This window comes from Juglans regia, chromosome 14 (genome assembly GCF_001411555.2).
Source record: "Juglans regia cultivar Chandler chromosome 14, Walnut 2.0, whole genome shotgun sequence".
Lineage (NCBI taxonomy): Eukaryota > Viridiplantae > Streptophyta > Magnoliopsida > Fagales > Juglandaceae > Juglans > Juglans regia.
Window position 1 is genome coordinate 27,149,161 of NC_049914.1, and position 27,416 is coordinate 27,176,576.

Below are 27,416 nucleotides of genomic sequence, written 5' to 3' on the forward strand. Positions count from 1 at the left end.
TGACACCCCTTTTGTCGTTAGTAAACTCATGTGAAAACATCTCTAAAAATGAAGTAATTGTTGGTTGGATTGAAAATGACTTTACAATACGAGATGATTTAAGATTCTCTCAATCCAAACCAGATTATAATCTCTATAATGAGGAAAGATGAACAAAATAGTGGATGAGAAGGGATGATATGGATAAAGTTTTGAATCCAGCAATTGAAGATAGTGATTAATAAAACCTTGATGTAAATATTGAATTAAGCAAACATACAGTCATATGGACAGGTCTTTAATTTACATTTATGCTCAATGTCAATTAAATTAAGTTGCATTGTAGTAAATTAATACATTTACACTCCACTGAAATTAATTAAAGTGTCTCAAAAGGTTTATGACGCGCGGCAAAACTAGCTAGCCAGGGTCAGTCGCAAATAGCTACCTTATTTGCAGCGCATTCCATCGTCACAAATGTGTCTTGGAAAAAAATTGTAGTGCATTTTTGGTTGCTTGAATTCTGTCACAAATGTTTGTGGTGAACTGGGAAAAATCAGGATTGAGTATTTCTTTGTTATGGTAATTAATGGTAATTTCCAGCAATGTTTCATATCAATTTATATATTTTGAAATTGATGATAACAAAACACATGACTTAGTAACATTCTAATGTTCAATAATTAATGTTGGATCAATTGATCAATAGTTAGGTTCTAACATTCTATATCCATGTGGCCACTTACCAATCACGTGCATATAAATTGGACAAAATGTATGTACATGTACATGAGCAGTGATGTCAAGTTAGTTTAATTATATATTTAGATGCTAAGCACATATATATAACACATATGCGCGCGCGCACACACATACATATATATATATATGCACGGATCCCATATGAAAATACATGCTCAACTTCATTGTATCAATGTACTGCTAACTAGACAACATACCATGTACAAGACTCCATAAAGTCATGTTAAAATATATAAGACATCATGATAAGTGTTCTTCAGTTATGAATATTACAAGACTCCATAAATTTTTCCAGTGAATATTATCATTTGATCTGCTTCGTTTTGAAGCGGATCAAAACGATGTGTATAAAAAAAACACGTCTTCTAAACAATGTATATAAAAAAGGACGGAACTTGGAATTCACTCGACATGATCCCTAGCTCATGAGTGAAATTAGGTCTAACCAAATTATGGGGAAAATTGGGCAACTGGCATTAATACAAAGTTGTTAAATGGGATACTCTAATGCAGCGATAAAGTGGACACAAAGTAAATTGTCTGTCGCAATAGGATGAAATTCTAGAGACGGAGTGGAATCGCGCGCCGCTTAACATATCAAAGTTGGCAATTAGTTTATTTTCAGCAACATGTATATGCCGCAAATAAAGAAAAAAATCTCCTTAATTGAAATTAACAATATTTACAGTACAATATCTAACCAATATTTCCTTCTACATTTGCGACGTTTCTAAGTACTTCTCCGCCAAAAATATATTTTAGCGGCAATTTATATGCGATGTTGGAAAAGAATTGGCCGCAAAGGTCTTTTCTATTAATGTAGTGACAATAGTAAAAAGGCATGACTCGATCTGATCTATCATTTTAAATAAATCTGGGAGACTTTATTTGATCAGGATCAGATTAATATGCATGCATGGATGAAAATGGTGCAGATGTTTGAAGTTTCTTTAGCTAGCAATTAACGGTCTTTTAATTTCTTTTCCAAACAAGCTGTACGTACGCAAATATAAGTAGTACTACTACATGATGAGGATGAGTTAGTGATCATGATCAATATCATGGAGTTGATTTTCAAATATGGTTATAAAGGGAGCCCATGGCAGCAAGAAAAGGCAATCAAATCAAGTTAATGGAACTACTGTTCTATGAAATTTGATTGAATTGATCTTTAATTGGAGTCTTCGTCAACGTCTATTCTCTTCATTATTTATATTAGTACCCTTAATTCCGACTTTCTCGATCATGAATGTTTTAATTATGCTCAAGTACCAAACTTTTAATTTGTGAATTATTAATTTTGTTTGTTACGAGGAATAGTCAATCCATGCATTTCATGATTCATTTTAATGTTTTTTATTATTCCTCATGAATCCTAACAAATGATATAATTATCTGCAGAGATATTACTAATAATTTATTAACATGGATATTCCGCACACGTCAACATTTTTGTCATAATTTTGGTTACTAGTATCAAAATCACACATATGACCCAAATTCAAAAAGCTCTTTTCAGCTCGCATGCCGTGTCACTGAGCTGCATGGTGGTCCACATTTTGTACTCAAAACCGGGCGTTTTTCCCTCCAAAATTAAGTTATTTTTTTCTTTTATTGTAATATCTCACTTTTTGTACTCAAAATGGTCGCTTTTAAAGATGATACTTATTCTGATATGATTCAAATTTTTTGCGAGAATCTCATTTTATTACGTATTTTATTTGTTGGAAATAATTGAGATTTTTCCTTTTCAGAAAAAATTTTCAAAATCTCGATTTTCCTTAGCTACTTGAGTTCGACTGGTGGGTTTCAAAATCAATTTTTGATTTTTATGAATAAACCATATTCTCAAAGTTTTCTCTCTGTGTTACGTCTTTTCTCAATCTCAATCCTTAACTTTTGTTGATTATATAAACTAGCCGTGAGAATAATCCTTATTTTTTTTCTATGATCTTGATCTTCTTTCAAAAATAAATTGGTGATTTCTCTAGAGTTTGTTGTCAATAAAGTTTCTCAAGTATCAAGCTCAAAGTGTGTGTGTCGTGTCTATATACACATATATATATATATATATATATATAAGATCTTCACTTAGAAACGATATTTATGTCTATCTCCACAAGAACAACGATAAGGGGGAGGAAGAGAAGTTTCTCAATCTTCTCAATCCAAATTGAGCAAAGTGATGGGCGCCTCTCCATGTAAGAGCAATCCTGAACTTTCATGCGCCCCACTTCAAAATGAATGTGGACGTACTACTATCGGCAACGACAAAGACAAGTTCATTGAAGTCAAGAAAGATATTGGACTTACGGTTCCATGCATGGTTTCATTACATGAGGATTTTGGGGAGTGTGTAAGGTCCTTTGGCTTTGAACAATAATTGGAGAGTTGCATTTTTTAGATTCCTAGATAACTTAAAAGATGGACTCTATGAACTTCACCACAGATGCCGGCCCTAGTTTTTAGAGAGAGGCTCCTCCTTCTCTCTAGAAACCTTCAAATCAAAAACATCATAGGGGGAGCTCCCTCACATCTCTAATCTCCCTCCATCTTCCCTCCTTCATCTTCTCTCTAGTTTTTCTCCTTTTCTTTTTCTTTTTTTGGGTGTTTTTCAGGGCAAAGTATGGAGGAAGGCTAATATGCTGCTCTTCGGTGTCCAGCGACCACCACGGGCTTGTTAGGGACCTTGGTCAAGTCCCTAAACATTATGATCTCCACGCCTAGGATCTCTTTGAGATGACCGAAAACCCGTTCCTCTCTTGCTTGATTCTTGAACAATGGTGGCCAAGATGACCAATTTGGTATGGTGAGGTTAGGTGTTTAGACTTGAATTGGTGTATGGGATGATGGAAAGGTTGATGAAGTGTATTGACAACAATGGATGAAAGAGGTGCACGGCAATGGAGGACAATTAGGGTTGGCGCCACTTAGGGTTTAGGTTTAGGGTTTGGAAGATGGGTGATTGAGGCTAGGGTTGTGGTATGGTCGGCTAGGGTTGGACGAGTTGGGCTAGTGAGAGATTTTAGGAAAGTTTCCTAAAATCTTGGGAAGTCAAAGGTGATGTGTATGGCCGGCTATGGGGATTTGATTGGGTCAACTAGGGTTCCTAAATTATAGGAACACTAATATGGCAAGTGGAGTGGGCGGCCAGGGCAAATCCAAATAAGGCAAGTGGTAGCCGAATAGGACTTTGCACCAAGTAGGAAAATGTGTTTCGACTAGGGTAAAATGGATGAAGCAAAACAATTATGGAAAGTTGACAAACACTATGATTGGTCGACTTCTAGGGTTTGTTGGATTTGGAAGAGAAAAAATGTGATGAACACCAAGAACACAATGAACAACACTCAAGAACAAAAGCAAAAATACTTAAGAACTTGAATGATCAAATGAACAAAGATTCATAACTCAACACTTGATTTAAGAATTGCACAAGAATTGAATAAACCTCATATATTGATAAACACATCTTGGATTCACGAATTGCACCAAGTTGCAAGAATAAGATAAATGAATTATACTTATTCAATGAATTGCAATGTGTAATCCTTTCTTTGGGATTCACGAATTTCACCCAAAAAATCCAAGTGCAAAGGCACCGTTTATGATCTCTCTAACAATAATCCTCCCTCTAGGGTATTTGCCAAAAGATTCTAAAGCAATGGAAGGATGTCCTATTTATAAGCAATACAAGTTGGAAACCCCCAATAGGTCTCTTGGAAATAATTAACTAATTAAATTAAATAAATAAACATGATAGTGGCATGGACCAAGCTTGGCCATGGCATGCATGGGCCCATGGTGGGCTAAGATGGTGCATGGTGGTCTTCGGGTTGGTCCATGGCTAAGTGGTGCGGCATAGCTTGCTGATGGTGAGCCATGTTAGTGAGCTGCATGGCCCAGGCTGGTGACCTAGGCGCTGAATCTGCATGGCCCAAGCTGGTGGCTTGGGCTTTGAGGCTGCAAGGCTTGGGTTGGAGACATACGCTGGATGGCATGCCTGGTGGGCATGTCACTGGCCTAGCCTGCAAGGCACGGGTTGGAGCCTTGCGCTGGATGGCATGCCTATGAGGCATGCCACTAACCTCGCTGGCGTGCGGCAGGTGGGCTGGCAGTGGTGTGTTGTGCGTGGGTGCGCGCGCGCGCGCACTGAGGCTGTGCGGCGCATGGGCGTGGGCACAAGGATGTGCATGGGCCTGCGCAATGGGGCGGTCATGAGCGCACGGCGCATGCCTACACGCATTGCCACGAGTATGGGCGCAAGGCTCATGACTTCGCCCATGGGCAGGCGCCCACTAACCTCGCTGGCCCGCATGCTGGGCGCTCCGTGTGTGCCATCGCACAAGCCAAGGCATGCATGCATGCTGGGCACCTCGTGCGTGTCACCCCACGAGCCAAGGCATGCTTGTGGGCTAGCCAAGGTGCATGTCTCAACCATAACTAGGGCATGTGCGGCATCTTTAGAGGCAACTCAACGTGGGGGTCTAACAGGACTCCCCAAGGCGTTGATCCTTCAGATGGGCGAAAAATTTCTCTAAACGGAGCGGCACTTGAGACACACGCATGGCCCAAAGAGAGCACGTGTATCCCACACGTCACCACTCAGATCGCCATTCGGCTGCTACGCACGACCTTTCTAGGTCCACGGTCACTGGGGACTTTAGATCTGACTATCCGCCATACTTCCAGGGTGGCGCGCGGCCCTCACGCGCCATCACAGCCGCTATTTTCTGCATTTTTTTCATCCAAAGTTGAAAATGCAAATCTATATCTTTCCAAGATGTAATCCATTATTTTCTCATATATTTTTAATTTCTGTAATGTCTTTTATTTTTTAGAAAAATCAAAAATCAAAAAACACAGTCTCTTGGATTTGTCCGAAGAGTGTTTCCTCAACTTCATCTTAGACAAAGAGTAAGGTTTGGTGCACCCTACTCTGACGGAATAGGGGCTTGGTTAACTCTGTCTTGGACAGAGTTCTGAGCATGTCTCTCAAACTTTAAGTCTAGAGATGTTTACAACTTGGACTAGACCATGTCAATCACAGTGTGGACTGGGGAGTTATTATTGTTTGAAGTTGGCTTATAATGTATGTTTCATATCAAGTTGTAATATCCATTATTAATGAGTGCAGTATATTTTTTATTAAAAAAAAAAAAATGGACTCTATGTGACACTGGCTTTATCTTTGGCGAGATTGCACAGAGGACAGATCAATGCTATAATTCGTAGTGTACGAATTAGTGTATGCATGATGCAGAGGTCTTCTTTTTTGATTAATAATTTTAATTTGTCTCTCTAGGTTTTGTTGTCGGTTTAGCATCAATTCAATTAATGGCAGTACTACTGTTCTAAGAAATTTGGAGAACTCTTCATCAACTTCTATTGATCTCTTCATTAATTATTACCCTTATAAATCCCGAGTACTTCCTCAATCATGAATGTTTTAATTATGCTAAAGTGTCAAATTCACTTTGTGAATTATTACTATTTTTTGTTATGAGTGGGATATTAGCTACAAGAAAATTGAGCATTTATGACAAGGTATTCGCAATGAGAGTGACTAGTTTTTGTGATGTGAATAGACTCATTTTAACAGTAAATAACTGACCACAAATAAACAATTTTCTTGTAATGAGATTAGTCGATAGATATAATGGATTAATGCAGAAGATCACTAGTTCTGATCGAGGATTAATAGTCAATCCATTAAATGATTCATTTGGTTGCTTTATTTTGGCTGAGATAATAAACTGCGGATATATTATTAATATTTGATTAACGATTATTTTTTATGTGCATATATATATATATATATATATTGCCCGTCAAGTGACCTAGCTATAGCTATGCGTTGATTTGGATTTCATAAAGGTATATAATTAGCGAGTAATTCTACATACAATCATGAAGTACGTAAACGTCGCGTAATCACTTTGAAAAATAGTGAGGTCTACTATTAAAAAATTAATTTTTTTATGTGTATCCCGTATTTCATTCACTTTTTTCAAAGCGATTATACGGTGGTTGCACAATTCACGGTTACAAATATATTTTCTCATAATTAGTAAAGGAGAAAGAAAATTTGACTTTAACCAAAGACACGCATATAAAACAGGAAAATTTGATTCGTTTGGGACTAGTGATCAGATCAATATATGAAATAAAAGATATTATACTCCTTTTCTTTGTTTGAGAGTTGAAGTACGTACATGCAGCATGAGATCGAGATCAATGGTTTGGAAGTTTTTACATGACCAAATACAATTAAGTACTAGCTAGGAGGAAATAGCCATTAATCCTTCCATCTTGTTCCAGAATCCGAGCGCTGAGGAGGGGTGGGGGAACCGCCAGCTCCACCACCCAATGGCATGGGATGGCACTGCAGATGATCCTTCTTAATAAGTAAAATTAAAAATTCAATTAATTAATGTCATCATGTGGGTCAAAAGTGGGTGGGTATCACTTCAACTAATCCATCCGTCACTGGCTTATCATGTACGAGGTCACTGATCATGACGAGGAGGATGGCCGGACATACAATTTCATGGTTTCACATTACAATTATAGTCGTCGGCTTCATCATAGGATTTTAATTGGGAGTGTGTGTAATTCCTAGACATAATAGTAGTACCTATTCGCAAAACTTTTGAAGAAAGTTTTCTCACTAGTGACGAAAATTACTTTTTAGGGACCAAAATTTTCATTCTATAAAGTTTTGATTTCGTCCCTAAAAGTGTTTTTGAGACAATTTCATTTCTAACTCGTTTTTCAGGCGAAATTTATCATTTTCATTCAAAAATGTTCGAATGGATTTCTTTTAGATGAAAAAATTCCATCCCTAATAGTGTTCAAATGGATATTTTTTTTTTTTTTGTCCCTAGTAATCGTTCAAACGCCACAATTTACAATTTGAATGGATTTTTGTTTTGAAGAATTAGTTGCAAATTGTCAGTTCTGTCGATTTAAAAAGGTCGCAAATAACCACTTGCAGCCAAACTAAAAGAGTTTATTGTTCGTCGCAAAACCTTTCTGGTTTCAATTATGAGTCGGGCTACTTTGCCGCTCAGAGTAGCCCGCTCAAGTCACGCTCTTCACATTTTAGTTTTTTCTTTTTTCATTTTTCTTTTCATATTTTTTTAATATATTTAAATATTTTAAAAAAATAAAAAAAATATTTCAATACACTTAAAATCACTTCCTTAATCACTAAATAAAAAAAAACTAAAAATAAATTTTGGCAAGCGGTCAAAATGAGTGGTATAATTGAGAGGGCAAAGTAGTTTTTTCCTTCAATTATTGTTCTCAGAAAACTATTTTCCAGCAAAATGATCTCGCAGCAAATAATATTATGTAAAATAATATATATTTATATATATAACCATTTGTTGCCTTCACCTAGCTGCAAATAGTCATAAAATCAGGAAAAATTAACATAAAATCTTCATTACAAATTCTTAATATATCATAACAAATTAATTTACAGCCATGTTTACATAAAAATTATTAAGTGACAAGTCAAGAACATAAATGAGTTTTACAAATAAAATGAATATTTTCATCAAGCATAACACAACCCATTAATTACGTAAGCCTTAAAACATGCGGAAAATACAAAATAATGAAAGGGGCACGTATTTGTTTGAATTGATCTATTCAAACAAATACTTGATTATCTCTGAAAGCTGAATGTGGGGAAAAGACAGGAAGAAAGAGATCAAATTAACTTTTTGTTTAACAAGAGACTCAGTCGTAGCGTACTGAAGAAAGCGTCGTGCATCATGTTAACGTGTTGCAGCGCATTCCATTTATGCTCAATGTCAATTAAATTAAGTTGCATTAATGTAGTAAATTAATACATTTACACTCCACTGAAATTAATTAAAGTGTCTCAAAAGGTTTATGACGCGCGGCAAAACTAGCTTGGGTCAGTCGCAAATAGCTTCCTTATTAGCAGCGCATTCCATCGTCACAAATGTGTCTTGGGAAAAAATTGTAGTGCGTTTTTGGTTGCTTGAATTATGTCACAAATGTTTGTAGTGAACTGGGAAAAATCATTTGAAAAAGGCATGATTCGATCTGATCTATCATTTTAAAGAAATATGGGAGACTTTATTTGATCAGGATCAGATTAATATGCATGCATGGATGAAAATGGTGCAGATGTTTGAAGTTTCTTTAGCTAGCAATTAACGGACTTTTCTTCTCCAAACAAAGTGTACGCAAATATAAGTAGTACTAGTACTACATGATGAGGATGAGTTAGCGATGATCAATATCATGGAGCTGATTTTCAAACATTAATTTATTGTGGTCATGATCAGAATCAAGTTAATGGAAGTACTGTTCTAATAAGAAATTTGATTGAATTGATCTTTAATTAGAGTCTTCGTAAACGTCTATTCCCTTCATTATATTACCCTTAATTCCGACTTCCTCGATCATGAATGTTTTAATTATGCTCAAGTACCAAACTTTGTGAATTATTAATATTGTTTGTTACGAGGAATAGTCAATCCATGCATTTCATGATTCATTTGAATGTTTTTTTATTATTCCTCATGAATCCTGGGAAATGATATAATTATCTGCAAAGATATTACTAATAATTGATTAACGCGGATATTACGCAAGCATCAACATTTTTACCATAACTTTGGTTATGAATATCGAAATCACACATATAATGACCCCAATTCAAAAAGTCCGTTTCAGCTCGCATATTGTGTCACCAAGCTGCGTGGTGATCCACATTTCGAACTCAAAACCGGCCATTTTTCCCTCCGAAATTAAGTTATTTTTTTCTTTTATGGTAATATTTCACTATCACTTTTAGAGAGGATCCTTATTCTGATTTTATTCATATTTTTTGTGAGAATCTTATTTTATTACGTATTTTATTTTTAGGAAATAATTGAGATTTTTCTTTTTCAGAAAAAAAAAATTCAAAATCTCGATTTTCCTTAGCTACTTGAGTCCGATTGGTGGGTTTCAAAATCAATTTTTGCTTTTATGAATAAACCATATATATTCTCAAAGTTTTCTCTTTCTGTTACGTCTTTTCTTAGTCTTAGTCTTAACTTTTGTGGATTATATAAACTAGCCGTCAAAATAATCCTTATTCTTTTTATATGATCTTGATCTTCTTTGAAAAATAAATTGGTGATTTCTCTAGAGTTTGTTGTCAATATATAAAGTTTCTCAAGTATCAAGTTCATAGTGTGTATGTGTGTGTGTCGTGTCTATATATATATATATATATATATATATATACACACATATATCTATATATATATAAGATCTTCACTTAGAAACGATATTTATGTCGATCTCCACAAGAACAACGATAAGGCCATCTTCTCAATCCAAACGTCTGAGCCTTATTCTTCTCTTTCTTTTGGACAAATAAATAAAAATCGTTAATAATGGCCATCTTCTTTTCCTAATACCTTTTCTAATTAACAGCTAGCGATGTGTGAATTTTCATATAATGTAGGTTGTGCAATATTATAGAGCACTTAAAAAAATATTAATGATATGGTTATCATGTAAACTCCGCAATACCATGATTAGAAACTCAGCTCCAAAGCTTTGATGCGCGCCTCTCCATATGGGACCAATCCTGAACTTTGTGGCGCCCCACTTCAAAATGAATGTGGCCGTACTACTATCGGCAACGACAAAGACAAGTACATTGAAGTCAAAAAAGATACAGGACTTACGGTTCAATGCATGGTTTCATTACATGAGGATTTTGGGGAGTGTGTGTGGTCCTTTGGTTTTGAACAATTATTGGAGAGTTGCATATCTTGGATTCGTAGATAACTTAAAAGATGGACTCTATAAACTTCACCAGAGATGCCGGCCCTAGTTTTTAGATAGAGAGGCTCCTCCTTCTCTCTAGAAACCTTCACATCATAAACATCACAGGGGGAGCTCCCTCCCTTCTCTAATCTCCCTCCCTCTTCCCTCCTTCCTCTCCTCTCTAGTTTTTCTCCTTTTCTTTTTCTTTTTTTGGACATTTTTAAGGCAAAGTATGGTGGAAGGCTGATCTATGCTACTCTCCGGCGTCCGGCAACCACCACGCCATCACAGTGTTGTTTTCTATATTTTTTTCATCTAAAGTTGAAAATGTAGATTTATATCTTTTTAAGAAATAATTCGTTATTTTCTCATATATTTTTAATTTCTGTAATGTCTTTTATTTTTTAGAAAAATCAAAAATAAAAAAACACAATCTCTTGGACTTTTGTCCCAAGAGTGTTTCCTCAACTCCGTCTTAGACGGAGAGTGAGGTTTGGTGCACCCTACTCCGACGGAGTAGGGGTTTGGTTAACTCTATCTTGGATAGAATTCTATTGTCTCTCAAACTTTAGGGGTGAGTTTGGATCTCAAACTCATCTCATCTCATAATTACAACTTTCTCAAATTCTCACGCAAAATACAATAAACAATTTAACTTTTTCAAATCTCAAAATAATAATAATATTAAAAAATAATATTCTAACAATATTTTATTCAACTCTCAACTCAACTCAGTTCAACATCCAAACGCAACCAATCTGGAGAGGTTTATAACTTGTACTAGACCATGTCAGTCACAGTGTGGACTGGGGAGCTATTATTGTTTGAAGTTGGCATGTAATATATGTTTTAGGTCAAGTTGTAATGTCCGTTATTAATTAATACAATATGTTTTATATATATATAATAATAAAATAAAATAAAAAAAGAAAAAAGCAGAAGAAGAAGAAGAAAAAGAAGAAGAAGAAGAAAGAAAGAAAGATAGTTTCTATGTGACCCTGACTTTATCTTTGGCGAGATTGCACTGAGGACAAATCAATGCTATAATTCGTAGTGTACGAATTAGTGTATGCATGATGCAGAGGTCTTCTTCTTTAATTAATAATTTTAATTTGGCTCTCTAGGTTTTGTTGTCGATTTAGCATCAATTCAATTAATGGCAGTACTACTGTTCTAAGAAATTTGGAGAACTCTTCATCAACTTCTATTGATCTCTTCATTAATTATTACCGTTATAAATGCCGAGTACTTCCTCAATCATGAATGTTTTAATTATGCTAAGTGTCGAATTCACTTTGTGAATTATTACTATTGTTTGTTATGAGTGGGATATTAGCTATAAGAAAATTGAGCATTTATGACAAGCTATTCGAAATGAGAGTGACTAGTTTTTGTGATGTGAATAGACTCATTTTAACAGCAAATAACTGACCACAAATAAACAGTTTTTTTGTAATAAGATTAGTCAATAGATATAATGGATTAATGCAGAAGATCACCAGTTCCAATCGAGGATTAATAGTCAATCCATTAAATGATTCATTTGGTTGCTTTATTTTTGCTGAGATAATAAACTGCGGATATATTATTAATATTTGATTAACGATTATTTTTTATGTACATATATATATATATATATATATATTGCCGTCAAGTGACCTAGCTATAGCTATGCGTTGATTTGGATTTTATAAAGGTATATAATTAGCGAGTAATTCTACGTACAATCGTGAAGTGCGTAAACGTCGCGTAATCGCTTTAAAAAGAGTGGGGTCTACTATTAAAAAATTAATTTTTTCATGTGGGTCCCATATTTCATTCACTTTTTTCAAAGCGATTACACGGTGGTTGCACAATTCACGGTTACAAATATATTTTCTCATAATTAGTAAAGGAGAAAGAAAATTTTACTTTAACCAAAGACACGCATATAAAACAGGAAAATTTGATTCGTTTGGGACTAGTGATCAGATCAATATATGAAATAAAAGATATTATACTCCTTTTCTTTGTTTGAGAGTTGAAGTACGTACATGCAGCATGAGATCGAGATCAATGGTTTGGAAGTTTTTACATGACCAAATACAATTAAGTACTAGCTAGGAGGAAATAGCCATTAATCCTTCCATCTTGTTCCAGAATCCGAGCGCTGAGGAGGGGTGGGGGAACCGCCAGCTCCACCACCCAATGGCATGGGATGGCACTGCAGATGATCCTTCTTAATAAGTAAAATTAAAAATTCAATTAATTAATGTCATCATGTGGGTCCAAAGTGGGTGGGTATCACTTCAACTAATCCATCCGTCACTGGCTTATCATGTACGAGGTCACTGATCATGACGAGGAGGATGGCCGGACATACAATTTCATGGTTTCACATTACTATTATAGTCGTCGGCTTGGCTTCATCATAGGATTTTAATTGTGAGTGTGTGTAATTCCTAGACATAATAGTAATACCTATTCGCAAAACTTTTGAAGAAAGTTTTCTCACTAGTGACGAAAATTACTTTTTAGGGACCAAAATTTTCATTCTATAAAGTTTGGATTTCGTCCCTAAAAGTGTTTTGAGACAATTTCATTTCTAACTCGTTTCAAAAAGTTTTTTCGGGCAAAATTTATCATTTTCATTCAAAAATGTTCGAATGGATTTCTTTTAGATGAAAAAATTCCATCCCTAATAGCGTTCAAATGGATTTTTTTTTTTTTTTTTTTTTGTCCCTAATAATCATTCAAACACCACAATTTACAATTTGAATGGATTTTTGTTTTGAAGAATTAGTTGCAAATTGCCAGTTCTGCCGATTTTTTTTTATTTTTTTATTTTTTTTTTTTTATTTTTTTTATTTTTTTTTTTTTTAAGAAGAGCCGGTAGCCACACACATAGCAGCCCCGTCCCAATTTTATTAAAAAAACCCTCACTTATGGCGGAGGAATACCGTGGTTACATCAATACACTTGTGGGATTACAAGATAATCACTAGGAACTAACCCAAACCAAGTGTCAAAACCAACCAAGAAAACCAAAAAACAACTTCTAAGAAGCCTAAGGAAAAGAAACACCAAGACCAAGAAGAACCCAGCACCTGCAAAACAGAGACTCAAACAACACAAAATAAACCTCAAAGAAAATAGGAAAAACGTACCAGAAACTACGAGATACGCAAATAAGGAATGCCAATTTTGTCCAAACGGAGAAGACCACGAAGCTGGCTGGGAAGAGCATCATTAAAAGACCAATCACAGTTTAATCCCTCAGCTCCCCGTTTAGCTAAGTAGTCAGCCACCGCATTACCTTCACGAAAGACATGAGTCAAACGGTACTCCAGACAGCCCAAAAGACCCTGCAACTCCTCCCAGAAATCTTCTAAGTACCAGATGTTACAAGTACCCTTAGTAACCCAGCTGACAATCAGTTGAGAATCCACTTCAATATCCACCCTCCGAAAACCTAACTGGTAGCACCTCCTGACCCCTTCCAGCAAGCTTCTCAGCTCAGCAAAATTATTAGACCCCTGACCCAAGAAGACCGAGTAAGCAGCCTGCAGATTACCAAAAGAATCCCGAATAACCCCCCCAGCACCAGCCGGCCCAGGATTCCCTAAGCTACTACCATCAGAGTTTAGCTTCATCCAGCCCTGAGACGGTCTAAACCACCTCACCACACGAACCTGTTTAGGCTTCTGAGGTAAAACCGGGATATCCAATCTCTGCAAAATAGCGACATCATGGGAAGAAATCCTTGACACTCTCATAACTAAGGAAATAATCTGACGAATCCATATCTTGATAACATGCCAAACCGTCTGAACCGAGTCCACTCTATCCTCAAACCGAGCTTTACAACGTCTATCCCAAATTTTCCAAGAGACAATAGAAGGGAGAATACCGAAGATAATCTTAAGTTGAGAAGACTTACCAGCACGGCGGAACCAAAAATTAATTTGTTCCTTCCACGTAAGGAAGACACCCATATGAACACCTAATTGATTTGCCGCCAGACGCCAGATTTGTCTAGCGAAATCCCCATTACAAAGAACGTGGTTTAAATCTTCCATATGACCCCTGGCACAACAATTACATTTAGAAACAAAGGGAATGCCAATATTCTTGATCTTATCATCCACACTCAGACAATTATGTAAGGCCTTCCACATCATAACCGAAATTTTCTTGGGAAGGTTAGGATGCCAAATCCAATGGGCCCAAGGTAACGAAGGAGCTCTGACACGGATACAATCCCAAGCACTCTTAGTAGAGAAATTACCATTTTTATCATTCACCCATATAAGGACATCTTGACCATCCTTCCTCGTGGCTAAAAAATGGTACAACTCCAAGGCTTTTTGTTGACCCACAGCTCTTTCCAGGAGAGGAATATCCCACCCATTGTCAATCCGACAATCTTTGATTTTAAGCGAAGGTCTCTCAATAACTGGATAAAGAGCACTAATAGGACCCCCATCCAACCAATTATCATGCCAGAAAGAAACATTACCCTCTTTCACCAACCACTTAGATTGATTAAGGACCTCCGGAATACAACGCACAATAGCTTTCCAAAAAAGAGTACCCTTGTTAGGACTCAAAAGGGATAAATGAATACCTTTGACATACTTACCTTTAAAAAAATCAGCCCATAAGGACTGACCCCTCAGAAGGTGCCAAGCAAATTTCATATGAAGAGCCCTCTGAACATCCCCAAAATCCCGAATACCCAAGCCACCTTCCTCAGTAGGATAACAGATATTTTTCCAGGCCACCCACTTCCGTTTACCTCTCCCATCAGAGTTTCCCCAGAAAAAGGAACTCATAATCCTATTCAAAACCTTAAACACCCCATTAGGAACAGGTAAAACCGCTAGAAGGTGTGTGGCCATGCTCGACAAAACATGGCGTAAAAGAATCACACGACCACCAGCTGAAAGCAATTTCATCTTCCACCCAGCAATCTTCTTACTAACTTTCCCAATCAATTCACCAAAATCACAGACCTTCAGACGACCCACCACAATAGGAACCCCCAAATATTTAAAAGGGAAAGACCCTTCAGAGAAACCAGTCAAGTGAAGAAGGGAGGACTTTCTGTGAGCAGGGATCTTATTAGAGAAAAAGATAGCACTCTTACTTTTGTTAAGGATCTGACCCGTCCAAAGCTCGTAAAGATGTAAAACCTCCATCAAACCTCTCATGGATTTCTTCCCCCCATTAGAGAAAATAACAATATCATCCGCATACATAAGATGAGAGATAGGGGGGGTACCTCTAGCTTGATTAAACCGACCAATTTTACCAATATCAAAAGCTTTCTTCAACATGCGAGATAAGACCTCTTGCATAATGACAAAGAGATAGGGCGAAAGCGGATCACCTTGCCTCAAACCACGCTCACCTTTAAAAAATCCCATAGAAGTACCATTCATCATAATAGAGTACCAGGGAGAAGAGATGCATAACTTAATCAGGGCGCAGAACTGAGGAGAAAAACCAAAAGCAACCAAAACATGAATGAGAGAATTCCAATTCACTCTATCATAAGCCTTAGACATATCCAACTTGACCAAAACATTACCCCCATTAGTCTTTTTATTAATCGAATGTACCATTTCCTGGGTGATACTAATATTCTCAAATATACTACGACCCGGGATAAAGGCCCCCTGTTCATTAGAAATCATCTTAGAAAGCAACTTCGTCAGACGACCCACAATGATCTTCGCACAAATCTTATAAACCACAGAACACAGACTAATAGGCCTAAACTTATCAAATCCATTAGGCGAATCAACCTTAGGAATTAACACAATAAAAGACGCCGTGTAATAACGGGGAAGCAAATGTTTTTGAAAAAACTCAGAAACAGCTTCCATTAAATCCTCTTTAATAATATCCCAGCAACATCTGAAGAAACCAGAGCTAAAACCGTCCGGACCAGGACTACTATCAATAGGGATGCTAAACAGAGCTTCCTTAATATCATCAAAAGACGGAGTACGACATAACATCAAATTATCCTCCTCACTAATCACCGGGGAAATCAGATCCCCTAAGATGGGACAATCACAATCACTACTCTCACTCAAGAACTGCTGAAAATAAACCACGGCAGCCTTATGAATATCAAGAGGATTATTAAGAAACGTACCGTCCGGAAGATGCATGTCATTGATCCTTTTACTATTCTTGGCATTCAAATAAGCATGGAAGAATTTGGAATTTTGGTCACCATCTTGAAGCCAACTTTTCTTAGCCATATGAGAAAGTCTAGTGTCTTCACGACCCTTCCAAGTTGAGAGCTCTAGATTTGCATCCATAAGATCATGATCATCCGCAGAAGAAAAAGAATTTTGAAGACTATTCTCCAAGCTCTCAATACGAAGTTCTAACTCATGAATAATCACATTAGTCCTCCCAAAGATACGCAGATTCCACTCCCTAAGAGCCACCTTCAGCCGTTTGAGCTTAAAAGAAAGCTTAAGCAGCCCATAGCCAACTCCAGGTTGAATCCATATCCCTTTGACAAAGCTCAAAAAATCAACATGATCAGTCCACATAAATTGAAAACGAAAAGGTCTAGGCCCATACCTGAATGGGTCATCACCAGTTTGAATCACTAAAGGAGAGTGATCCGACGTAGTACGAGGCAAAACCTGAGAGAAAACGTTAGGAAAACAATTAAGAAAAATAGAATCAATAAAACATCTATCTAACCTTGCCCAACTCCGAGCCAAGCCTCTTTGTCCATTGCACCACGTCATCAGCGCACCTTTCGAACACATGTCCAGCAAACCACAAGATTGAATGCAAAGATTAAAATCTTCCATAGCATTAAAAGGCCGAGGATGACCTCCCCTTCTTTCAGAATCATCTTTAATGATATTGAAGTCGCCACAAAGAAGCCACGGAAGATTTCCATTTCTGAGAGCTATAAGGTCTTCCCAAAGTTTTTTACGCTCGACTGGGTTGCATTTAGCATAGACAATAGTAAGAATGAAGGCGAACCCCTTCTCTTCAACTTTCACTGAAACAAATTGATTCGAACCTGCCAGCCATTGGACCGAGATCATGGAATTCCACAACAACCAAATTTTCCCATTTTGGCTTTCATTAGTGACAAAAAATTCACAATGAAAGTTTGCTAGAAAAGTCGGAATTTTATCTTCCATCAAGAAAGGCTCAGCCAAAGCAATAATATTAGGCCTGAACTTTTTTATCAAATTTTTTAACCTCAATTTAGAAGAGCGCACTCCTCTTATATTCCAAAAAAGAATAGGACTAATCATAAATTCAGTTTATTAGGACGGATAATAGCCCTTGTAGAATTTCTTTTCAGGAACTTACCAACAAATTTGGTCGTTCCTTCCGAATCGGTGCAATAATCTTTTCGTGAATCCTCTTTCAGATTATCTCGCTCACCTTCATAATCGGAATGAATTTCATCAGCCTGCACATTTTCCCCCGCAACCTCACAGCCTTGAGATGACACAGCAGCAACATCACCCTCATTTGCCAAAAGGTTCAACTCTTCATCCAAGCTAGCCCCATCCACATCTAAGTCCGTGACCATCACCAAAGAAGGCACCTTAGGCCCCTTGTGACCCGAAGCTTCCAAGCCCAGATGCACAACACACGGCACCATGGCCAATTCACTCTGTCGGTTATTACCCATAGGCCCATTGAAGGAATTCGGTTCACCTTTATCCAAAGCAGATGGATGGTTTTGTGGGATAACCTCCCTCAGCCCCAACGAATTCACAGCAAGGCCCAAACCGAGCTCCTCTTCCGAATGATTCTTCTCTGCAACTGCCTCATTACACTCGACCAATTTCTCAGCCCCTTCCTCATCTAGTAGTTGGACCACATCTTCCTGTTTCTCATTCACGATCTCCTGCTGAACCGAATTTTTTGCATCAGCCATATCAACCCTTTCCTCCGAAGGCTTTGACACTTGCTTAACCCACTTCAATTCACTCTTAGCTATCTTCTTCTTATCATCTCCCTTGCGGCATGTGCGAGAATTGTGTCCCTGGCATTTACACAAAGAGCAGTAAGCAGGCAGCGTCTCATACACTATCTCTTGCCGCCTACTTTTGGGTACCCCTGGTTTGCCTATCCAGAATGAAGAGATCGGAGTCTTAGACGAGTCAACCTCGACACAAACTCTCGCCCCATCTGTGCGAGTCGCGCAAATCGTAGAATTATCACATCTGATGAGACGTCCTATAGGAGCTGTGAGCATTTTTAAGACTGAAGGTTGAAAGAAATTGGGTGGAAGTCCGGGTAAAAATACCCATACAGGTACACACGGTGGTTCATGGTTTTCATCAAATTCAGGCGTCCATGCGAATGGTCTGTAGAAGACACCGTTTACCTCACATGATTCTCTGGATAAGGCCTTGTTGAAGTCCATTTCGTTAGCCATCCGCACGAATACATTACGAGGACGCTGCATAGCAGACACCATGGGCATACTAGACAGCCCCCAACGTGTTCGAATGAAGGATCTAACCGCATCTAAGGAGGGTCGCTGCCTGATGAATTTCATAACAATGGAATAACGGAAAGGCTGAGCCAATTTTGCAATCTCCTCCGTAGAGAACGAAAACACCAGTTCACCATCGATAATCTTTGGCTGACGGAACGAAACCTCCATCTCTGGTAAAGGTTGTGGCGCTGCTGAGATTAAATCTGCAAAGGACCGAGCCGGGGCTGCCATGGGCGGCAAGCCAGAGGCCGCCATGCAGCCAACGTAGAAGGAGACCACGCAAAACCAAAAACGCAAAACCCTAGCAGAGCGTTTTACGTATAAGGAAAGTTTTTATAGTAGCATTGCTCATTTGAATTAAGATTACCTTAATTTATCTCATAGTGAGGAGTTTGTTCATTTTTTTCTCAATGAATTTGTGATGTGCTCAATTAACCAAACACGTAACGGAATAACTTGGGGGTAATTGAGAAATTCTGAATCTTCTTTATTATTAACATAGATGGCCTTACAAACTTACAAAAGAGATTTAGAGAAAGTCAAACACTATGTAACTATTTAAAAGACGCATAATATATATATATATATATATATATATATATATATATTATCAAAGTAGCTAGCCAACACCTTCAGTTTGCATTTGGATTAATTCACTATATATCTCTCATAATTAATTATTATAAGGAGCTTTGCTACTAGATGATTGTGAGAAGATTTCTACCAACAACATTTTTCAAAATATTTTCTCTCGTTGTTTCTGTTAGGGTATCAAAGATCATATATACACCATTAATATATCGTTTACAAGTCTTCACTTCCATGATTAAGAAAAATCATCGGTCGTGGTCAACATTTTGTATGTAGTTTTATCATATAAAATATCCAATATTTCAATCAAATTAAAGATTACAAATTAATAATATCTTCGAGTAGTAATTAAATATCTAGCTAGCTTGTAATTATTAAAGTCTTCAGTGCACTAATCTTATAATTAATATATGGCGTAAATAATAAATCTCAAACAATGAAACAACTTTTGCTTTTAAAAACGTGTCGACAAATTGGGTTTTCAGGGTATTATTTCATCCGATTCCCAGAAGAAATAGACAATACGTACCGAAATCCATACAATAGCATACATCCGACACAATACTCATTAGAGTAGAGCCAACAGAATTTAACAAACAGTAAATGCAACCATTTCTTGCAGCAAACTGCTTCACATATGTATAGAACAAAGATACGCATCTGGCATGCATCTAAAATCATTTCAACTATATACTTATACGACAAATTTTCTTTTAGACGTTGATGGCATCGTTTGCTGGACGCTTGGTAATAATAACCAGCGCTTGAATTTGAAGAACAACTTCCCCATCCAAAGTAATAGGCGGATTATGTGAATCGCACCAGCAACCATAAACACTACAGACCAAATGGGTATATAGCGTGGCCGTTGAAAATAGGTCGTCGGGTTCACCAAATTCACTGCCCTGAAATAGGTCAATGCCATATGAAAAACTTGTTTCTCAGAGGAAATCCACTAATTACCACAAGTAGAACGCTTAGAGCTACAACAAAAGAGGTGGTGTTGAAATACAAGAATAATTCGTAATAATAATCAGTATAACCATCGGAGTTCTGGGCTAGAAATATTGATGTGCCTGCTGCAATATCACCATTTTTTTAATCTTGCTGCCAAACACCACCTGGTGGGTTGATCCCAGATTGGAAAGTCATAGTTGCAATCACAGTGGCCACCAACATCAATGTGCCACGTGTCTCATCGATCCAATTGCTCTGACTCTGCAAATGTTTAACCCATCGACACAAATAAAAGTATCTCCACCATTTCCTAAACCTCGATAGATCAGCCGGCTGTTCTTCAATAATGGGTCGAGCTGATTGTGCTTCCTCATCATTTAATGCTGGAAGTAGAGGAGAGTTTAGATCCTTGGATCTTCTAACACCTGCTGCTTTTGGAATGTCTTGGATTTGAATACATTTGAAATCTCTATGACAAGTCTCTGAGACATCCAAAGCTGTCATGTTGCCAATCCTATTTTTGGCATTGGCCTTTCTTTTTAATTCTGGTATCGAAAGCAAGTATTTTATGGTCTGCACAAGTACAACAAGCAATCACCATCGTTTCATTCAATTAATACAAAAATTCGCGGGCAAAAACGTAAAAAAGAAAATCAATTCAAAGATACAGAATGCTTTTTCGTGGGCTTATTTACTCATGTTTTGCATGATCAGTGTATACAAGAGGCACAACAAACGATGCATCGTCTATTTTTAGGTGGTAAGAAACGGCATGTTTTGTCACTTATAAAGTGCAATATTTTCACTCAACAACTAATGTTGGACTTAACACTCGTGACTATCTTTATGACCTATCCATTTTATGTAAGTGATTCCTATTAATTCCCAATATGGGACTGGCCCGGAGTGCTACAAGTGGAGATACCAACCAACGGTCATTACCTGCATGCATCTCGATCGAGTAGATGCTGCAGCCTGAAAAGTTGGATCTGTCTGGTGCTGTTGAAGCAAAATAAAACCTACAACCAAACCGTATCCGAAAAAGAGTAGGCTCGTGTCTGAAATCAATTGGGAGAATCCGCACCGAAGCTGCCACTAATATCCTTACAATTGCATGGATAGTAGAAAGGAAGACCATCCGTCTATATTGCAGAAAATTAGAGACCAAAACCAAGGGTCGTGATCTCGAGACTGGTTTACACATTGAACTAGACGGAAAAAAAAAACAAAAAAAAAAAATGATAAGAACGAGAGTTAACCGAAAGAGGTTAGCCCAACTAGTTGGCCCAAGCAGTCAAGGCCTTAGTTTTGAGATATCACTTCATTTAAAGTTTAAGGTTCAACATCTCATAAATGTAAATAATTCTTTAGGATCACAGTAACCTTCCGTGAAAAATCAGTGATTTAACTAGTTTTGTGTAAGGAAATTTTTGAGAGTACGGTATATGGAACCATGATTTAATCTGCAGGGATGGATCTGAAAGGCTCTACATTAGAGAGGTTCCCGACTTGAAAAAAAAAAAAAAAAAGAAACGAGAGACATGGATTAAGGATTGGCTAACCCTAGGAATCTGGCTATGCTCCGATATCATGTAGAAAATCAAAGAGCAAGACAAAAGTGGAGGCAAATTTGCACGAGGGGAATTTAATTAAGATGTTCGACTAAGTCAAGCCTTCGTAGTTTAGAACAATTAATCAAGTCTTCGTAGTTTCATCCACCGCCACAGGAAATTTCTGATCTCTTGCTCGTATTTCATGACAAAATGCATCTTTATGGAAAATCACTAGCCATTTGCTAAAATAAACAAAAAGAAAGAGAATTTAAGGGCAACACAATTATTATCATATATTCTAAGACATTTTCTTTCTGTCTTCTTAAGTACATCACTCAAACATAAAATAATTCTCATAATTTTAAATCTTTAATTTTTTTATCTAATCATTTCAACTTTTCCTAACTCTCACATAATAATACTTTTTCAAAATTTAAAACAAAAATTATATTAAAAATTTATATTTAAATAATTTTTAAATTTTATAATATTTTTATTTATCTTTTTATTTATTATTTCTCAAATTTTAATAAAATATCTTACTTCAAATTATTTCAATAAGATATTCTAAGCTTAGATAAGTATCCAAATGGCTAAAAAAATAATAAAATAAAAAAAAAAGTATCCAAACGACTTCAAGTAGAAAGTCGATATGAATCAACGGTCAACAAAAAGATGTAACGGATCTAGAGATTGTTAACGTACTACCTTCGTTTGCCCGAGCATCACAGCTAAATGCAATATGGAATTACCATCATTGTCTTTGGAGTTGACGAAATCTTTATCATTTACGGATTCCACCAATAATTTCAGAGCGTCCAAACAATTATACCGAACACACAAATGTAAAACATTGTCTCCATACAGATTCACCCGAGAGATTGAGCCTGGATGGGCAATAAGCAATTCTTTTATCACCTCTACGTGTCCTCTCATTGCGGCTAAGTGGAGAGGAATTCTCTCCTCTTGATCAGAAACTAAGCACATATCCATATTGGCTAGCAACAATGCTTTCACAACCTGGGTGTGGCCCCCTGCACAGGCCTAGTGAAGGGCAGTTCGGTCTGATGAGTCCACTTTTTCCACAAGTTGTGGTTTTCTTTTGAGAAGAGCATTAGTAAATTGGAGGTGGCCAAGCAAAGCTGCAATGTGTAAGGGGGTTTCGGTGAAGGATGTAAGTGAGATTTTGTGAAGAATGAGCCTATCCCTTTGCAACAAAGTGTCCAAGGTGCTTACAGACCCATCAAGTGAGGCTTCATAGAGAGCTACTGTATAATCTTCATGATTACCATGACTTGTATCCATCATAGAAAGTTTCAGCTGGTATTAAAATGTTAGAATTGAAGAAACTTTCACCAAAGAGATTATGGACTTACCAGAGATCGGTGCTTCCCTTCCCCTTTGTAAACTAGTAGAAAAATATATAACCTTCAGAGCGACCAAATCAGGGCGGTGTATTGGGGAAGAAAATGAATGGAAAGAATCGTGCGCGATGACGATGATGATGCTCTACAGAGCTGGCTAGGTGCTGGTAGTGATTCTTGGATGATAATTGGCCACTCTTGCTCAGCACAAATATACAGACAAAGGTTAGAGAACATTGAATATAATTTGTTGAGTTACAAATTGTAAGGTCTGTGCCAAAACCACCGACATTAATTAAAGTGTGTACCTACAGTATTAAAGTATTTTTTTTATATTTCTTGAAATACCTTTTTTGTATTTTAAAAAAAGTAAAAAATAAATAATAATAGAATTACTATCCTACTATCATCTATTTATTATTTTTTTATATTTAATTTTTTTTAAAATTTTTTATTTTACTTAATGATTAAAATAGTAAGTATTAATAAAGTTATCTATTTTTTTAATTTTTTTTAATGATTAAGAATATTAAAAAAAATTTAAAATAAAATAATAATAAAAATTTAAAATATACTTAAATAGTAAATAAGTAGTAATCGAATAGTACGTATCACTATTTCTTTTATTTAGAGATTGAGAAAATATTATTTACTAATATTATAATTTTTTTTTAAATAATATTTAAAAATATTAAAAAAAAAAAAAAAAGGCCGAACTCCCTGCCTAAAGGGGCATCACAATAATTCTCGATGAGGTGTACTTCGGTGAAGTGTTTCACGTGGGCTGTGTACGAAGTTTACTACTCATCATTTTTATATATTATATATTATATTTTTTATTTTTTCAAAATTTTTCTTTCAAAGAAAGATCAGTTTAATTTTTTTAAAATTAATTAAATTTTTATCTCATCATTTATACATAATATATTTGATAAAAAATAATAATAATAAATAATATAAGATATGCAGTATGCAAAGATAATGAGAAATTCTTCTATGATAACGAGGTATTTTTGTATCTCGGAAGGCCATTTGCCTTGTCTCTGAATCTCTAACATACATTATACAACCTCTGATGGTGCATGTGACGGTGGTTCCCGCACGTCCAAAAAATCCGTGTTATAATTTAAATATTTAATTGAATTGAATTCAGTTGAATTGAAATGATAAAATATTATTATATATTATTATTATTATTTAAAATTTTAAAAAAATTAAATTATTTATTATATTTTATATTAAAATTTAAAAAATTTATAATAATAAATTAAGATGAATTTAATTTTCAAACAATCCTAATAACCCTTAAGATGTGAGATGGGCACGCCCCGCACGTCCAAAAACAAACGGGCACAGCTTTTCGTAAGATGTGAGTCTAATCGGTCTAAATTAATGTGAAATAATATTCAAAATCGTTCACGCGTTGTACAAGTAAATATGTTACCCTGTCGTTTTTAAATATATATATATATATATATATATATATATATGTTACTCTGTCTTATACATAGATAACGTGGAAATCAATGTGGATCCCAATTTATTGTCTCTTTCGGAAAGAGAATGAATGATGATCCTCATGACTTGGTTCTATTCTGTTTTTTTTTTTTTAATATTGATTTTTTTTTTTTTGAGTAATTCTACATACAACCGTGAAATGCGTAATCGCCGGATAATCGCTTTGAAAAAGAGTGGAGTCCACTATTAAAAAATTAATTTTTTTCATATAGGTCCCATGTTTTTTTTTTTTTTTTAAAGCGATTACGCAGCGATTACGTAATTCACGGTTGTAAATATCTTTTCTCTTTTTTTTTTCACTCAAACGTCATTTCTTGCTTTAATGAATAGATAAGTGCAATGAATGAATAGATAAGTGCTCTATCTGTCCCCATATAGTGTTAGTGCATGCCATGCTATCTTTCCAATTGTCGAGAAAGCTGGCTTATCATGTAGATGCTTTGGTGCATTATTGAGAAACTGTACGTGATGAGCCAATAGACTGTTCCTGCATCTAAGGAGTATATTCCTCGTGAATAAAATCCATTTGTAAGTGGAAATCCACAATCCCAATTTAAAAGCATACCATATCTTGTAGATTGTCATGAATGTCAAAACACCCGTGTATGGCTGGTGCTTTGTAACTAGGCTGACCGTGCAACTGCAAAAACCCAATTCAAGAAATACTGCTTATTAGCATTTAATAAATTAAACAAAATTGCTTTAAATGACGAAACTGATTATTAACCACAACCAGTCCTTGCATGCTCTGTTGAGTGCCATATTGACCAAGACGCGCCGCTACCGAATGCAGCTGTCCTTGAGGAAATGAAGACAATTTGTCAAAATTATATGCGTTCTTTCTCCTGAAAATTAGGCTAAGTTATCAACATTGAAGAACAGCATACCATCCCCTGTATACACTGTTGATTGCCATAAAAATCATCACGTAGAGGAGAACTCGAGTTCAACTGTCCCTGTGTAAAGTATGAAATGCACTTGGTATTAACTATCATCAATTAGATGATTCAAAACAACTATCCCGACTAGATGATATTGAAAAGGCAGTGGTTCTATACAATACAACACCTAGAAGGGGTGAATAGGTACAGTTCAAAATTACTGGTCTAATAAAATATATTGACAAGTAAGTAATTAAAAGATGAAACAAATTACACAAATAATCAACACAGAGATTTGGTCACGAAGTAAAAACTCATTTGAAGAACGTCTTTAAATTCTAAAATCATTCCGGGTGTAAGACACCACCTAAAATCTACCATAGAAAATATTTGTTACAACCAATATAAAGACACTCACAAAACTTTTGTAATTCCTAAACATGACTGGCAACATCACGAGTGACCCACTCGATTTGTACACGCATGTAGTGCTGGAACTCTGACCTTTCTATAGCTTCCCACGAGAACCTCTCGATCTCTACATTAACAGCAACTCCGGAAACCTTCCAGCCAATGAACATGTCCACTCCAATGGACTCAACGGTATTTTATATTGAGTGTGATATGGTGGAGGTATAATTTCCAAGAGATATTCAACTTTGAATGTGTTGAGAAAACTCTCTCAAGTGCTCTTGGAAAGAGGTTATGTTTTTGCTCTGATTTCTCCACCCAAAGGAAAGACCAAAAGGTCTCCTTTTATATAAACAAGGAAAGAGGCACTCAAACCTAAGAGAATTAGGTTTTCAGAATATTGACTCGAGCAAAGTGTCGAGCCTAGTCAAGCGAACTCTCTGACTTGAATGTAGCTCGAGCGAAGTGTTAAACCATGTCGAGCGGAACTCTCTGACTTAAAGTTCGCTCTAGCGAAGTGTTGAGCTGAGTCAAGTGAACTTTCTGATTTGAATGTAGTTCGAGCGAAGTGTCAAGCTATGTCGAACGAACTCTTTGACTTGAGTTGGCCCTCCCTTTTTCACTTTGACACACTTCACAGTTGTTACAACATAATTTTACACAGGTTTTCACAAAAATATACCAATCAACTAATTTTTCCCTCAACAGATGTCATACCAGAGCATGTATACTTTTTTGGGCATCGAAATATCCATCAATGTAGGAGCTCTAGAACTCAGTTCCTACAAAAATGCAACAAGTCCACTTGATAAACATCAATATTTATGACAACTCAAATATTTCCTATAACAAAATCATTTTTAAATTACTTAGGCGATACATTATATTTCATACCACCCCTTGCTCCTCCTGTTGAGGTATGTAACAATTATCCAGGTTGTGTGGTCTTGAGTTCATCTGCTCCTACATATGTAAAACCCATAATAAATTGATACCATTATAACCATTATCATGCAACTTAAAATAACATATTCTTCTGAATATGGAAATGGGACAAACCATCTGCTGGCAGCTCTCTTGCATCCCAATCGTTATTCCTTCTGGCTTG

General features: G+C 36.3%; 1 protein-coding gene and 1 long non-coding RNA gene across 3 annotated transcripts; both read right to left on the reverse strand.

The window, feature by feature from the left end:
* Positions 1 to 20,673: 20,673 nt before the first annotated feature.
* Positions 20,674 to 23,694, reverse strand: LOC108982623 (ankyrin repeat-containing protein NPR4-like). 2 transcript variants are annotated; one of them, XM_035685472.1, is made up of 3 exons: positions 23,511 to 23,522; positions 22,843 to 23,428; positions 20,674 to 21,154 (listed from the first exon to the last, which is right to left on the reverse strand). In XM_035685472.1, the coding sequence occupies exons 2-3, from the start codon at positions 23,125 to 23,127 to the stop codon at positions 20,723 to 20,725; spliced, it is 717 nt and encodes a 238-aa protein (XP_035541365.1). In that variant the 5' UTR covers positions 23,128 to 23,428; positions 23,511 to 23,522; the 3' UTR covers positions 20,674 to 20,722. The 2 variants fall into 2 exon arrangements, with proteins under 2 accessions (XP_035541365.1, XP_035541364.1); XM_035685471.1 differs by having other exon boundaries at positions 22,843 to 23,694.
* A 3,373-nt stretch (positions 23,695 to 27,067) lies between these two features.
* LOC108983639 lies at positions 27,068 to 27,410 on the reverse strand. The gene is made up of 3 exons (XR_001994904.2): positions 27,368 to 27,410; positions 27,203 to 27,271; positions 27,068 to 27,090 (listed from the first exon to the last, which is right to left on the reverse strand). It is a non-coding gene; the product is annotated as an uncharacterized LOC108983639 (long non-coding RNA).
* Positions 27,411 to 27,416: the final 6 nt, after the last annotated feature.